General features: G+C 37.9%; 1 protein-coding gene across 1 annotated transcript in view; it reads left to right on the forward strand.

Annotated features, from left to right (window-relative positions):
• PUDP (pseudouridine 5'-phosphatase) overlaps window positions 1–14,998 on the forward strand; it is a 72,441-nt gene extending 57,443 nt beyond the window's left edge. Inside the window, exon 4 of the mRNA XM_051608211.1 lies at window positions 14,615–14,998. Coding sequence (XP_051464171.1) covers window positions 14,615–14,791 — 177 coding nt within the window. The 3' untranslated portion in view covers window positions 14,792–14,998. The remainder of the gene's footprint in view (window positions 1–14,614) is intronic.
• The last annotated feature ends 687 nt before the right edge of the window (window positions 14,999–15,685 follow it).

Consider the following 15,685-nt stretch of genomic DNA (forward strand, 5'->3'; position numbering starts at 1 on the left):
CTTATAAACCTTGGAAGAATACAAATGGGAAGAATACAGATGTGTTTAGCTACACCTTTGAGACCTGCAAACCCAGAACATGTACCCCCAAGACATGTATGGATAAGAAATTTAAATCCTCATGCTTTACACATATTTGCCATCTGATTTATGTTTTTTCTCTATTCAGTTATCAATCTTAAACTGTATCTCACTAGTAGCTGAAAGTAAAGTTTAAAAATATAATGGAGAGAAAAAACTGCTTTACTTGAAATATTTCCTATATCCCAAATTGTGGTGTTTGAAATTCTTTTTTACTTCTTCACCTGGCCACCTGTCCTCCCTTTTTTTGTAGTCACAGGATATTCTACCTGGTAGCCAGAACGTATCTTTCAGTGGGTTGTGTGGCAGAGATACTTTGTCACCTTGAAATACCTGCTGCAGTCTGGTTTCCCCAGGGAATCCTTATATACTTTCTGGGAGCTGAAGCTTCCAAGTTATCAGCAAAATGCTGCTCAGAGCACTCAGCTTCCTGTCAATTTATCCAGATTCATGGCAATACCTGTGGCAGTGTCTATTTCTGAACTGATTGTGTTGCTGTATTAGAGGTGGTTTCTTTCAGGTCACATGTTGTGATGGTTAGAGCAATGCAAACCCACTGTTTGCAGTATGCAGTGACAGTCTTACTAATATATAAATACATATAATTTGATTTTAAGATGAAGAAAAGACAGGTGGCCCTGTTCTTAGCCAGAGACGACTTAGTTTTTTCCCCAAAACAAGTATGTGTTATAAGCACGTTAACTCATTCAGGTGCTTGTTCGTAAGATGACTGCAAGTATTTGTAGAGAATGAAATTTGCCTTTGACTTAACTGTGAAGTAATGTGTTTATATCAGGAGACACTTCCTAATGGAGTGTTTTATATGCTTATCATAGATAATGGTCACTTAGCAATATGTTTTGTCTGGGTTTTTTGCACATTTGTCATTCGAACCTTTAAATTTAGAAGTTCCATTACGGTGCCATCTGTCTCAGCACTAGTGAGTGTGTCTATGCACTTTAGAACAGGAGAGAAAAGCAAATTGATTTCATACTCTCAGGAGAACAGATAATTGTGATGGCTGATGGACACCCAAGTTGACCATGAGCCAGCAATGTGCCATTGCAGCAAAGGCAGCTGATGGTGAAGAGCGTTGCCAGCAGATTGAGGGAAGTGATCCTGCCCCTCTGCTTAGCACTGGTGAGGCCATACCTGGAGTACTGTGTCCAGTTCTGGGCTCCTCACTACAAGAGTTTACCACCTTTGGAAGAAGGGACAGGCAACTCAAGAGGAATACAGAGATCTTGTTAGGTCATACAGAGAGAAAATTAGGAAGGCAATAACCCAGCTGGAGCTCAACTTGGCCACTGACATAAGGGACAACAACAACAAAAAAGCTTTTATAAATACATGAACAATAAAAAAAAAGAGCCAGGGAGAATCTCCATCCCTCACTGGATGCAGGGAGGAACATTGCAACCAAGGATGAGGAAAAGGCTGAGACACTTAATGTCTTCTTTGTCTTTAATAGTCAGACCAGCTACCCCCCAGCTTGTTCAGCCTCCTGAGCTGGAAGTTAAGAACAGAGAGCAGCACAAACCCCCATAATCCAGGAGGAAGTAGTTAATTATCTGCTTCTGCACCTGGACATGCAAAAGTCTATGGGCCCTGATGGAATCCAACCTAGAGTAGTGAGGAAGAAGGCAGGGGAGCTCACTAAGCCTCTCTTCATAATGTATTAGCAATCCTAGTCAACAGGGTAGGTCCCAGATGACTGGAGGCTGACTAACGTGATGTCTATTTACAAGAATGGCCAGAAAGATGATCTGGGTTGTCACCGTTTGACAGGACATAGGGAACTACACGTCTGTCAGCCTGACCTTGGTGCGGGGAGGATCATGGAGAGATTCATCTTGAGTTAGCTTACAGAGCAAGTGCAGGGCAGCCAGGGGTTCAGGGCCAGCCAACATTGGTTTATGAAAGGGAGGTTTTGCTTCACCAACCTGATCTCTTTCTGTGACCATGTGACCTGCCTTTTGGATGAGGGGCAGGTTGTGGACATTGTCTATATGGACTTTATTAAGGCCTTTGATACCATCTTGCACAGCATTCTCCTGTAGAAGCTGGCAGCTCATGGCATAGATGAGTGTACTCTTCACTGGGTAAAAAACTGTCTGGGCCCAGAGAGTTGTAGTAAATGGGGTCAGATCTAGTTGGTGGCTGCTCACCAGTGCTGTCCCTCAGGGCTCAGTTTTGGGGCCAGTCTTGTTCAATGTCTATCCGTGATCTGGATAAGGGGAATGAATGCACCCTCAGTAAGTTTGCAGATGACACCAAATTGGATGGAAGTGTTGGTCTGCTTGAGGGTAGAAAGGCTCTACAGAGGGACCTGGACAGGCTGGATTGATGGGCCAAGGCCAATTGTATGAGGTTCCATAAGGCCAAGTGCCAGGTCCTGCAGTTGGGTCACAACAACCCCATGCAATGCGACAGACTTGTGGAAGAATGACTGGAGAGCTGCCCAGCAGATAAGGACCTGGAGGTGCTGGTGAACAGCTGTCTTAACATGAGCCAGCAGTGTGCCCAGGTGGCCCAGAAGGCAAACACCATCCTAGCCTGTATCAGAAATAGTGTGTCCAGCAGAAGTAGAGAAGTGATAGTGCCCATATACTCAGCACTGGTGAGGCCACACATTGAGTACTGTGTTCAGTTCTGGGCCCCTCACTACAGGACAGACACTGAGGTGCTGGAGCATGTCCAGAGGAGATCTACCAAGTTGGGGAAGGGTCTAGAGAACAAGTCATACAAGGAGCAGCTGAGGGAACTGAGGATGTTTATTTTGGAGAAGAGGAGGCTGAGGGGAGACCTCACTGCCCTCTACAACTACATGAAAGGAGGTTGTAGGGAGGTGGGTGTTGGCTTCCTCTCCCAAGTGAACAATGACAGGACCAGAGAAAATGGCATAAAGTTGTGGCAGAGAAGGTTTAGATTGGATATTAGGAAGAATTTCTTTACTGGAAGAGTGATGAGGCATTGGAACAGGCTGCCCAGGGAGGTGGTGGAGTCACACCATCCTTGGGGCATTCAAGAAACGTGTAGATGTGGCACTTCAGGGCATGCTCTAGAGGCTGAACTGGGATTTTTTTTTGTGGGTGTTTTTTGGTGGAGTGTATGGTTGTGTTTGTTGGGGTTTTTTTTGTGTTGATTGTTGGACTTGGTGATCTCAGATGTCATTTCCAACCATGACGATTCTGTGATTCTGTGAAGAGACATAAGGAGCTACTAGAGGGAGTCCAGAAAAAGGACACAGAGATGATAAAGGGTCTGGAGCATTTGTTGTATGAGGAAAGGCTCAGAGAGCTGCAATAATTTAGCTTAAAGAAGGCTCAGGTGGGATCTCATCAGTGCATATATAAATAAATACCTGAAGGGAGGGTGTAAAGGAGATGGAGCTAGGCTCTTTAGTGGTGCCCGGTGACAGGACCAGCAGCAGTGACCACAAAATGAAACAGAGGAGGCTCTGAGTTTAAGGAAGCACTTTTAACATGAGGGTGAACAAGCACTGGTGCAGGTTGGCCAGAGGAGGTGGAGTCTCCCTCCTTGGAGATACTCAAACACTGTCTGGACATGGTCTTGGACAACTGGCTGTACATCGCCCTGCTTGTGCAGGGCCATGGACCAGGTGACCTCCAGAAGTCCCTTCCAACTTCAGTCATCCTAGGATCCTGTGATTCTGTAAGTCCATATGATATTTATGTAGCATTTGCCTATTTTCTGTGTGAGTGTTTATGTGTAACGTGGACATCTACAGTCCATCGTACAATAGCACAGTAACGTGGCAGCCAGCTTGAGAGTAGCAATTCCAACAATCACAGAGAAATTAGCATGTTTAGGTCAAATGGGAAATCAGTTCTCATCCCTTTTCCGAAGGCTCACTCAAACTGCTGGAGGTCAGAAAATGCAGGACACTTTAAATTGTGAATTCGTTAGGTAAATGGTGATTCTTACATTTAATATCAAATTATTATTTTGTTGGATGAGCATATGGCCTGTTGCAGTGTTTTGAGGACTTTGGCCATGAGAGGTTGATTTACAGGCAGATAGGTGGTAGTTTTCCTTTAAATTAATCTGCCATCTGTCAGTTTTATACCCTGTTGACATCTAGACCATATTTCTGATTGAAATATATAGATGAGAGGGTTTTTGATTAAAAAATATATTAAGAAAAAGCTGATTAGAACTCTAATAATTATAATCTTTATCTTCAAAAAACTGAGTACTCAAAAGAAGTTACTTATGACAGAAGTTCTGTGTCAAGCATAGTTAGCAGTGACTGATACCATGGTTAGTATTCCCAAACTAATGTTAATGTTAAGCCTGTGTCATGGCTGTGTTAGTTGCTAATTTAATATATATTAAACTGATTAAGCCTTGGGGCATAGAAGAAGAGACTCTGTATAGAGACCATATGTGCACCATATATTTATACAGATGCATACATACACAGAATTAAATAAGCATGTTTTCTTATTTTTGTTCATTGTTTACTCTGAAATGTTCATTTATATCTTATGCCACTTACTCCTTTCACTGAAAATTACCTGCTACACTGCCTGTAAGCATGGTTTAGTCAATATAAGAACTGGTGGCCTTTGATTTAGGCAACTAGTAGTGTCCTCGAGCTGATGTAATAGAAAAATAGGCACAGCTTGCTAACTGTTGGACATCAATGCATTTTAAAATAAAATTGTTTCAATGCAGTATTTTAGATAGCTAGATTAGGGGAATTTTCACATAAGTGTTTTGAAATATATTGCAACAGGAGATTAAGACTTAAATAACTTTATACATATGAATTCATTTCAGGAGTGTATTTATTTTCATATTTATAGAAATATTTTAACTTGGAGTCTACAGTGAAAAGACATCTTTGGAGGAGTAGTCTTTTAATGGTTGATTTACATAAAACTGATATTCACTGGATTTCCATCTTACAGTTTTCATAGCTTGAAATACCTGGATAATTGTTATGTCCCAGAAATAAACAAAACAAGCAAGAGATGACTGTGAAAGGGATTACTTCTCTACTCCACTGTTAACAAATAATTTTGACATTTTCTTCTTAATTTTCCTGTTAATACATTTTTTTACCAATAATAATTGTAGCAATCTAGTAAATCTTGCTTAATTTAAAGTTAATCCATCATTCAGGGTTAGGAGAGTACTCTCCTTTGAATTAATTGTTTCTCATAATAAATAGCTTAAAAACAGATATATCATACATAGTATATATCAAAATACAGTGTTTATTACTAGTTCTGTTTCTTTCTTAATAGATTTCATGTTCTTTAGAAATACTGTATTTAGCACACAGAAATGCTTTTTCAGGTAGAGAAAATGTAAGAAATGTTGAGTTCTGAGCTCTGTTTGCCTGCACAGTCAAAGCAGCTTTGCCAACTAAGGGACTGAGGAATCATCTTTTGAAGTAATGAAGGCAGTTAATTAAACAGATCTTATTACCGAAGTAACGAGGCATTTCATGTCAGTTGTGATATTTTTAGGTTGCTCTAGCAAAATAAGTGTTGGAATTGCAGTGTTCATAACCATAATCCCATGCCCACATAGTTGGACTTGTGTTGAAAGAGCAGATTCTGCAAAAGTTTGCACAGCTATTTTGCTGTTTTAAACAATTGGTCTGCTTTAGGCAAATGCAAGGCATCCCAGGAATAAGACTGTACTTTGAAGGGATGAACCCCTCTTCAGTCATCCTGCTCACTCCCAGCAGTTATGTGGTTGTTCTCCAGTTTAGGAGCCTAATTGGAGAATAGTTTTCTATTGGGGTACAGAGTTGATTCACAGAAGAGCACACAAACACAGCACCCATCACTAGGAGATAGATTGGGAGCATACACTGATTAATAGGAGATTAAAGATAGAGAAGGAAGAAACAGCCTTTTGTTGGAAGGTTACCATTAGTTTGGCTCACCTACTTTTGAAAACTACTTCCTAGGAATGGGTTAGTAGCCTGATTAGGAGAAAATTGTCTAATTTGGTCACTTTTGCTTTTGTCTTAAGCATGTACACAGAATTTAATGACATATGATGGAAACACATTAAATAGAAGCATATATTATCCTTGCATAGATGCAACAGAGCAGTTTTATCACAGTTGCTCTTAATAGTATTGCCATTTTACAAGTTTATATTTTAGTGGAAACAGTACTTTGAATATCAATGAGTTCAAAAGAAAACATTGAAGAAATTCTGTTTTAGCAAACATCCCTCAAAGTCACCTGGAGTCAAACCTTTGTACTATTTTGTTTCTAAATCTGAAGCTTTACAAGTTCCTATCTCTTTGTGATTCAATTTATTTCCTTTTTCAAAATAGTGTGTTTATTTCAGATTCTAATGGTTCTTCCTTTCAAACTCTTCTCCACAGTGTTCAGTGAGAGAAAAAGGTATAAATGGTCACAGACTGGGTCAGAGGAGTTTCGACCTGAATATGAGAAAATAATTGTTTACTCTGGGGGTAACAGAGCACTGGAACAGGTTGTGGAGTCTCCATCCCTGAAGACATTCAAAACCTGCCTGGATGTGTTCTTGTGTTACCTGCTCTAGGGGATCTGGCTCTAGCAGGAGTGTTGGACTAGATGATCTCCAGAGGTCCCTTCCAACCCCTGTCATTCTTTTGATTCTGTGATTCCTAGTGCGGATTATCTTAGGTTTATTCCTCTTCTTTGGCTCTTCCATTTCTTTAACCCTTTTATGAGGTGTGACTCTTTCCAAGATTCTACATGTTTTAAAGAATTTAGAAGTTGGTCTTTGTTTCGGTTTTTACTGGTGGACAACCAGCTTTTAATTTCCTGTTTTCATTCTCTTCTTTTGTGTGAAACAGATACTATTAAGTTATTCTTCCAAGCAATGTCATTAAAAGTGGTTTATTTTTTTCTTTTAAAAGTTTTAATAGCCAGTTTTCAGCAGAAAGTCTTAAGATTCAGTTCAGGTGTTTACCCAAATCCAACAAATTAGGAGTTAATATTTTTTCCAGCTTAGTTTTGCGCTTTGTCATCCACTTTCCTCTTAGAAAATACATATTGAGAACAGAGAATTGCCATTTTTAATATAAGTATTTGTTTCCTGTAGTTGAAATATATAAATTGTAATAAGAATTTTGTTAGTTTTACTTAGAGGTGCTAGTTTCTGGCTTTGTGCTTGGACCTTTATGCTATTAATCTTTAATATGTTCTAAAAGATAACATTCAGCTATCTGAAGTTTGACAGAAAGCTACTTTTCTTGCTCATCATGAAGAGTTTAAGTGTAACCCAGGTACATCTCACCAAGTCACTCCAGATCAGTGACACTGTCATGTAAGGTGCAATAAGAAGCTTGTACTGAATAGAAGTAAAAGACCTTTTCCATTACTTTTTTTTTTTTTTTTTTTTTTTTTTTTCACTCCTCATAAAAACCTGTTTAAAGGTAAATGACTCATCTCACCCTTTATTTCTTTACTGAAGAATTTAGGAAGTTATGTCTGAAGCATATATGGGTTGTTATTAACACTTCTGTCAAAGACTATGCAATAATTAAGATGATCTTTAAATCAGATTAGGGTACATTTCAGTGTGCAGGCTGATCTTTCTGTGTGGGAAAAGAACACTGGTCAAGGAGACATTATAGAACAATAAGGAGCTATTGCCAAAAAAATATGCTGCTTGAAAGAATTTGATTGCTCTTTGAGAATCTGCTGCCTTTTGCAGCACCTGCTGGGTTGGTTATAGGCAAGTGGTGGTGTGCAGTTACACAAAAACAGTCAGACAACCTGCCTGCTGTGCTATTACTATAACTTTGTAGATGTTCCCTTTGGTCTAAAGGTCATTGCATTTATTCAGGAAATGTTTTTGATACCTACTTCCAGTTTCAGACTGAGACTTAGAATTTGTATTCATCAAATCAGCTCTTCCTTTGGATGTACCTGGTTTGTATCTCTGATGTGCTTGATCATGAGATGGGGCCAGCCTCTACTGTGAAGTGCGGAGTTGTCATGCAGTAGGCAACAGGCACAAGCTGGAACACAGACTCTTGCTAGATACTTAGAAAAGTATTCTCACCATAGGGGTAGTGAAATATGGGAACAGGTTGCCCAGGTGGTATGTGGAAGATAGTCAAAGCTCACTTGGTCAAGGCCCTGAGAAGCCTACTCTGACTGGACATGCATTGAAGTAGGGATGTTTCTAAATGGCCTCCAGGCATCCCTTCCGATGTTAATTATCCTACAGTTCTGAGCTCTGCATGCAAGGTGCAGTTACTTGAATGTGTTGTGTATTGCACGTCAAGAAAGTTAGTGCTTTTAGAAAAGGTACTTCAGTGTGGAAGGGAAGGCAGCACAAATTAACTATTTTATTGCACAGAATTCCTTTTTAGGCCATTTTCAGAGGTAGCTAGCATAAAACCCCAGCATTTTACGCAGTAGGAGTAGCCTCAGTAAAGAGCGTCTTGAGTATTTGCCTTGTGTTCTCCATAAAAGAACAATACTCTTCTATGGCTAATCCAAGCTGCAGTTGATTGAGTTAGATTTCTGCTGCTGGGATAATTGGACACTGTTTCAGAAATGCCTGGGAATTTCTTGAGGCCTGTAACACAAATTGCCATACAAAGTTCCCAGTGTGCTGTCCTCCTAAACACACAGTCCTCTGTGAAAAGAGTGCTCCAGCCATCCGGAATGATCAGAGTAATCCCGCATGTAAATGTGACCTTCTCCCTGCCTCGCAGAGCCGCTGTGTCTGGGTCCAACTGTCACTCACAGAAGCATTTTCTTTCACTTGATTGAGTCTTGAAAACAAGCAACAAATTTGAAATTTCTATTCTTCTTCCCCATCCAAACCATGTTACTCCTTCTGGCCCACCTTAAGGTAACATCCTGTGAACTAGTTTGTGAGAGAGTAGCTGCTGATATGGGCTGAAATGTAACGTGGCATTTATGCAAGAGCTGGAAATGCAGAGTAATCTACTGATGTGCAGATGTAACACACTTCCTTTTTTTTGACCTTTTTTTAAAAAAAAAAAAAATACGCTAATGGGTTTTGGTTTTATTTTACAAGGCTTCTGGTAAATAATTTGATTCTTGTTCTGGTCTGCAGTGTACTCCTAGTAGTGAGTTAATAAAAATCTGAATTAAAAAGCATATGTGCATACAATTTCTGAACAGTTCTTTATATGAATAATTGAATCATAAAGAATGGTGGCTGTTAGCTGGTATTCTGGATACTCTGATGCTTAGTTAATTTGATTTTAAGTTTCCAGCTTGTTTGTTCATTTGTTATAGCATTTTAAAACATCTCAGCTTACTCCTTATTTTCTTTAATGGAACTAAGTTCCATTAAGCTGTCCATGCAGCTGTAAGCTGCATGACTTTCTTAAACAGCATATTTAATATTATTCTCTTATCCCAAGCTAGTCAAATTGTCATATGTCCTTATTGTTATTGAGATTTTTCCCAACTATTTCAGGAAAGAGCCAAAGATTAGGAGAGGAACATTAAGTTATTTCATTCATTCATGTTTTTTTGTTAATTCTTCAGAGAGTTAACACAGTGGGAGGCCAAAACTGCAAATGCTGTAGCTGCTTAAAAGGCATTTATTCAATAATGTTTAAGTTACTCTGGTGGTAAATGGGTCACTCAGAAGTACATTTTCCCCTTGTTACTGGATACTTTGTATATCAAAGCATAGGAAAAAAGAAAACATCAGTGTTATGACATATTAATTGAGTTGTTGGTGTTTTCTGTCTGTTTTTATCAATTTCCACCACCTCCCATAAATGATAAACAGCATCTGTGCATCTCAGCGTTTTGTAAGGGATAAAGATGGCTCTGTGTTGTATTCCAAATTACATTACGGTTCTAGAAAATTCCTGGGTCACTCACACTAGTAACACAGTTGGTGAGCAGTGGAATTATTTGGAAAAATCTGAAAAAATTGAGTCAGCAAGAAAAAAAGATAAGTTCTTGAACAAAACAAAAACCGTGATTGCAGTATTAGCTTATTTCAGAGTGATACATTCTTTCTCAGCTACTACTTAGTTCTGAGTTATGACCACAGAGTATAAGCTAGTTTTTTGTAATGATAAAAAATAAAAATACTTTGCAAGTGAACAGTCAATGATGCCTGTAGAAATGAAAGGCCTGACCCCCACTGGTTTACGGAGATAAAAAATGTCATTCTGAAATCAGTGTGAGCTGGCTGTACTTGGTGGATTTCTTCCTGCAGTCTGTTTTGGGGCTCACTTTTTAAGCCTGTTGAAATAAATGAGTTGGGTTTTTTTTACTGATATGATGGAATTTGAATTAGGCCTTAAATGCTTACAGAAGACTCTGTTGTGTATGTATACATAAATTAACATACAAGATTATCAAATGTTTCCAGGGTGCAAATTTTACAATAACACATAATGCTTTTGATGAGTTGATTTTATCGTGGAGGAGAAAAATCAATGATAAATACAGTATTTACACAAGTATAATATACAATTTGTAAGAAGCCTCAAACATAATATGTCCCATTCTGATACTAAATGTTTCTGTGTCATTTGAGGACAGAAAATACAATAATCTTCTACTGTCTTTTCTCGCCAAGCATAGAAAGAGACTTGTCTTATTCAGAAGTTGGAGAATGAACTTAGGGATAACCTCTCAGAAGTCTTACCCATCCCCCTTTGAAACTGTGCTTTGAAACCTCAAAATTCCAGTTTTCCCTTTTTGCTCTCATTCATCAGGAGTGAAGAATAATAGTAATTATTTTTCTTAATTATCTATCCACTTTTTTCTGCTTTATGGGTTTGTTGGGTTGTGGTTTTTTTTGTTTGGTTGGCTTGATTATTATTTTTCTTAGACTATTTACATGCAATGGTTTTGAGATCAGGTTTAATGCACGGTGGGAGAGTCATTCTGTAGCTCCTCAGAAGGCATGGTAGTTTTAATTTATTTTCATGAAAGACTCAGTAGGACTGAAGTTTTTTTAAGGATATTTTACCCAGTGTAAGATTTAACCAGGTTGGCTTCAGTTTGAACAGACCACAAGGTAAATTTTACAGTGACAACAGAAAAAAACCCCTGAAGTTTAGTATTTCCTCATTAGTTCCATAGTAGTTGTTTCCTATGGAGCCTGTGGGGAATACGATGTAAAAATAGTAATACATTAAAAGAAAATATTCAGGGAAGAAAAGGAAGGAGTTAACAAATACTTAGTTCCTTTTTTTCTCACTCAGGGAATGAAATACTCTGATACTCTTCCCAGTAAGACAAAGTGCTAAAATGTGTGGGTTAGTCTCTGTGTCTGCAAATGTTTTCACTGAGATTAAGTGCCTGACTAGACCAGAACCAGCAAATGGAAGATTTTCCTAATACAGTATGAAAGAATTTGAGGCTATGTTTACTCATTTTAAAGACAATGAACATTTTAATTCTTTTTTTATAGAACAATATATGGTAGCGTTTTATTTGCAAACAAGTTCTATGTGTAAATTGCACCATCTTTAGTGTCATCCTTTATTCTGTTTTAGAATTGATACAGTAGTGTTCTATGTCATCAAGGTTATCTGTTCAGTAGGTACTCCCTGTGCATATGATTATCTTCATAGGTTTTCCAGATCTTAACTTCAAAACTGATTTTAATCTTTAGTACTCCCAGACTTCTTGGTTATCACTAATAGCTAATGGTTTTCTAGTGGTTATCACTAGTAATAATCACTTACAGATATCCCTATTAGTTAATTCCATCCAGACATTCACAAACACTCTTATATTCTTAAATTTCCTGTGGGAAGATGAGGTGATGAGATAATCAGGTGCTGCAATGATTTTATTATTTCTTCCTGTGGTAAAGTGATTAATTTTTCTTTTTCTAGATTTGTACAGTAAAATATAAATTGGCATGCTTTACTACTTTACTTTTTTAAGCATCTAGTTCATTCCAAAGTGAAAACTGTCTTAAATTAGTATGACCTTTTGAGCCATCTCACAGCGGTAGTATTGATCAGTGACACAAGTTTTAGAAATAATGCAGAGATGCAGCCAGAATCTTAGCTGAAGTCTTTATAAATCTCATCTGTCTCTCTCAGTTGGAGTGATGCTGATGTTGCAATACTTATGCAAAATGGCAAGGAACTTGGCTGCTTTCATTTCACTAAATTTAGTATGTGGGTAGGCCAGGACAGTGAACAGTTTATAACATCTCTGTGAAGCAAAGTTAATAAATCCATTTTGTATGTGAGCCTCTGTAAACCTTTCCTCATCCTTTAAAAATGTTGCTGTGCTGTTGACAAATGTGTCAGTGGCAGGAAATACTGGAGGAAGACCTAGTACACTTATTTCCTGTAACATTAAAGCCACTGTAATTATGGGTCATTTGCTTGGCTTCCTTGGTAATGAAGAGTTTTAATTGCTTCTAGTTTCAGGGAATTAGTTGAGCTTTTCATTATGCATATTCCTTCCATGATCACCGGCTCCACTCATACAATAAGCTTAGTGACATCATGGAAGTCAATTAGGTCTTTCAAGGAAGAGCAGTGAAGTACATATCTTTGTATGGACTGGATTAGAAAAGGTTTCTGAAAGGCTGTGATAATGCTGTTCTGTGCAACATTTAAGCTTACTCTTCAAAAGGCAAAGCCTGTCAGGGTTTCCTTTACTGTCCTCAGAGTGCTTAGAGTCACAAACTGAGGTATTGTTAAGAATAAAAACCTATAGGCAGAGCCGTGCTTTAGGTCTAATAGCCATTGTTCAAAGCATTGCAAGATCATCTGGTTACATATTTGTAGTTAGGACTAGTGATAATGATCCACATCTGAAAATATAACATTTTTCAAAATGGAATTTAGTGACCGTATGAAGGAAATGAGCACAAAATGAGATTTGTCTGCTTCTGTTATCTTACTAAAAATCACTGCTTTTTACTTCATTACATGCAAGGTAGAAAGCACCTCTTAATTTCACTTGGCACACTCCAAGTGGTTGCTGGCATGTTGATGGGCAAAAATCAGTATTTTAAGAAGAAAAGGAAGCAGAAACAAAGGGTCCATTCCCTCTTTCTCTTCCACAGATGGGTGGATACTGATAGGTCTAGGTAGTGCAGACATTTAATGCACCTTGCAAGAATGTTTTCTTTGCACAGAATGAAGTTTTTGTGGGTTGCAGCTTGTTGTCTTAGAGCACAGCCAGGAAGGACAAACTTTGTGCCTCACTAATCTTTCCTGGTGTAATAGTTGTATTTTAGAGAGCCTAAAAGGTGCAGTATGCTGTTGTATGTTCTCCCAGTGTCAGATCTGGATTCAGTCAAAAGTTAAACTAAGTTTAACAAGTCATTACTCTTACCCATTTGGTATTAGTTGCCACAGACTATTTTGTTGTGAAAAAAAAAGGATAAGAAAAATCCATCCTGAGTTTGTAGGAAGGGATTTGGTAGATTGATAATGACTGTAGGGAAGGGCATGAGAGAGATATTTGTGGTAAGGCAGAGTTACACTGTCTGGAGTGTGTGATGAAAATTGCATTAACTGTTCCAACATCTGTGTTGAATTACTGAAATTACTCTGGCAGTAATTTTGGTATTATTAGTAGTAGCAGTGCTAATAAATGCTGTCTGAATTGCAGAAGTGTAAGAAACCACTAGTCAGTGTAGGTCACAATTTTTCGGATGATTGGATTCCAAAGGTTGCTTTGGATTCTCCATGAGCAAAAATTGAAACTCAAGACTGGACGTCAGAAAGAGATGAATCATTGTATGCATTCTGCAGTGAACTCCAGAAACTTTATCTTTTGTGGTATAAAAGTGCAGACTAGCTTAATTGTTATGTATTTATTTTATGTACTTACTTTTCAGTGTTCTGTTGTTAAATTACAAAATTCACATAAATAAAGTATTAATTATTTTTAATAACTTTGCTTCAAAACTGTGATCTTTAATGATTGTGACTGTTGTAAGACATGGAATTTTTACTGGCTAAATTACCTCTTCTCTGAAAGTGACCTTCCAGTGTAATTGCTGATTTTTTTCCTCACCATTGCTTTGGAAGAATTAAGCAAATAAGAGCATTTCACACTCTTCTGACAAGTGACTTCTGTCTTATTGTCCACTCATCCAAAGTCCTAATATTGACCTAGGTAGTGTAGTCTTCCCCCTCCTCTGTGTCTAGAAACACCACATCTCAAAGTGAAAGCACTGCTTTTGCCATTTCGCAGGTTGTAATGTTGGTCTTGAAGAGTTAAATTGCCTGCTTAAAAAGGTAGTTAAGCACTTGCTTAAATTTACCTTAAGCTTGTGCTTAAACCTATCCTTATAAAACAAATCACTTAGGAGCATCTGGATAACCAGTTGCTGGGATTTAAGTACGCATTTTGATGGTTTTTGACTTGAAATGTAATTGAGGTTAATTACCATGCAGATGTTTGAATTGAAAAGTTTGCCTCGCCCTAAGTGAGGAATTGGATTTAACTTTCCTACTAAGTTTTATTTGGGATCATTCTCTCTTTTAAAACTAAAGCTTGAAAGTTCATAGTAACATTGTTCTTTAATTTTTTCCTCCCAAAATGTTTTTCAGTGTCTTGTGTTTGAAGATTCACCACTTGGAGTCAAAGGAGCCCTGGCAGCAGGTATGCAAGTGGTTATGATTCCAGATGAAAAATTAAATCCAGATCTTAAAAAGGAGGCAACACTACTGCTGAACTCCATGGAGGATTTCAAACCAGAACTGTTTGGTTTACCACCATATGATTAATGTTGATGAACATGCACTTTGCTAGAGATTGGGAAAGTGGAATGAAATTTTGTTAGTGATTTTCCTTTTTTTTTTTTCTCTTCCTCAAAATTGAAGGACAAAAATCCTGCTAACACCAAGTCTTCCACACAGTACTTTTGCATGTTGACTGGAATGTTTATGATTTCTTCTTGTAATAAATGCTAAATTAAAGCAACTTTTCATCTAGTGAAGTGAATCCAGCCTTGTTCTCTGTACGTCGTAATGTTTTCTGGGAATATTATGAAACTATTTAGACAATTTATTGTAATTGCATTGAACGCTTCTTGTTCTGTTTCCACTTGAATGACTTATTGTTTAGATCTTAACCAGAAATCTGTTCTGGATTGGCTTTTATCCCACTAAATTGTTTTTGATACAGTTATCACTACCAACATGTTTATCCATTTCGTCATCCTGTACTTGCATATCTCTTCCTCTTTGTATCATGCTTCTTTGAGGTGTTTTTTGTAGTTGTTCACAGGATTTTGTTGTACTTTCTGTGTTTTCTTTTTGGGGTTTTAATGAGATGACTTCCAGAGGTCCCTTACAAGCTTCATTACTGTATAATTTTTTCATAATCTTTTTTGGCATGAAGATCCACTGCTAGGAGCTATATGAGGTTATGTGATCCTAGAGTTTAAACAAAATGCTTCACATCTTCCTTCATTTTTTTCTTATATTCTTCCCATTTTCCACATTGTCATGTACCCTTCCCTTTCATTCTTGTGAAATGAATCTAACCTGTCTCCCTCCTTCAGTTTTGGTAAAGTTATGGTCTTAACTTCTTCATATCCAAATAGGGTATGTTTCTGTAGGCCAACCTTACTTTTCCATTCTTACTTCTTTTTTGAGCCCTCTTTTTGCCAAGTTCTT

The sequence above is a fragment of the Apus apus genome, chromosome 1 (genome assembly GCF_020740795.1).
Source record: "Apus apus isolate bApuApu2 chromosome 1, bApuApu2.pri.cur, whole genome shotgun sequence".
NCBI lineage: Eukaryota > Metazoa > Chordata > Aves > Apodiformes > Apodidae > Apus > Apus apus.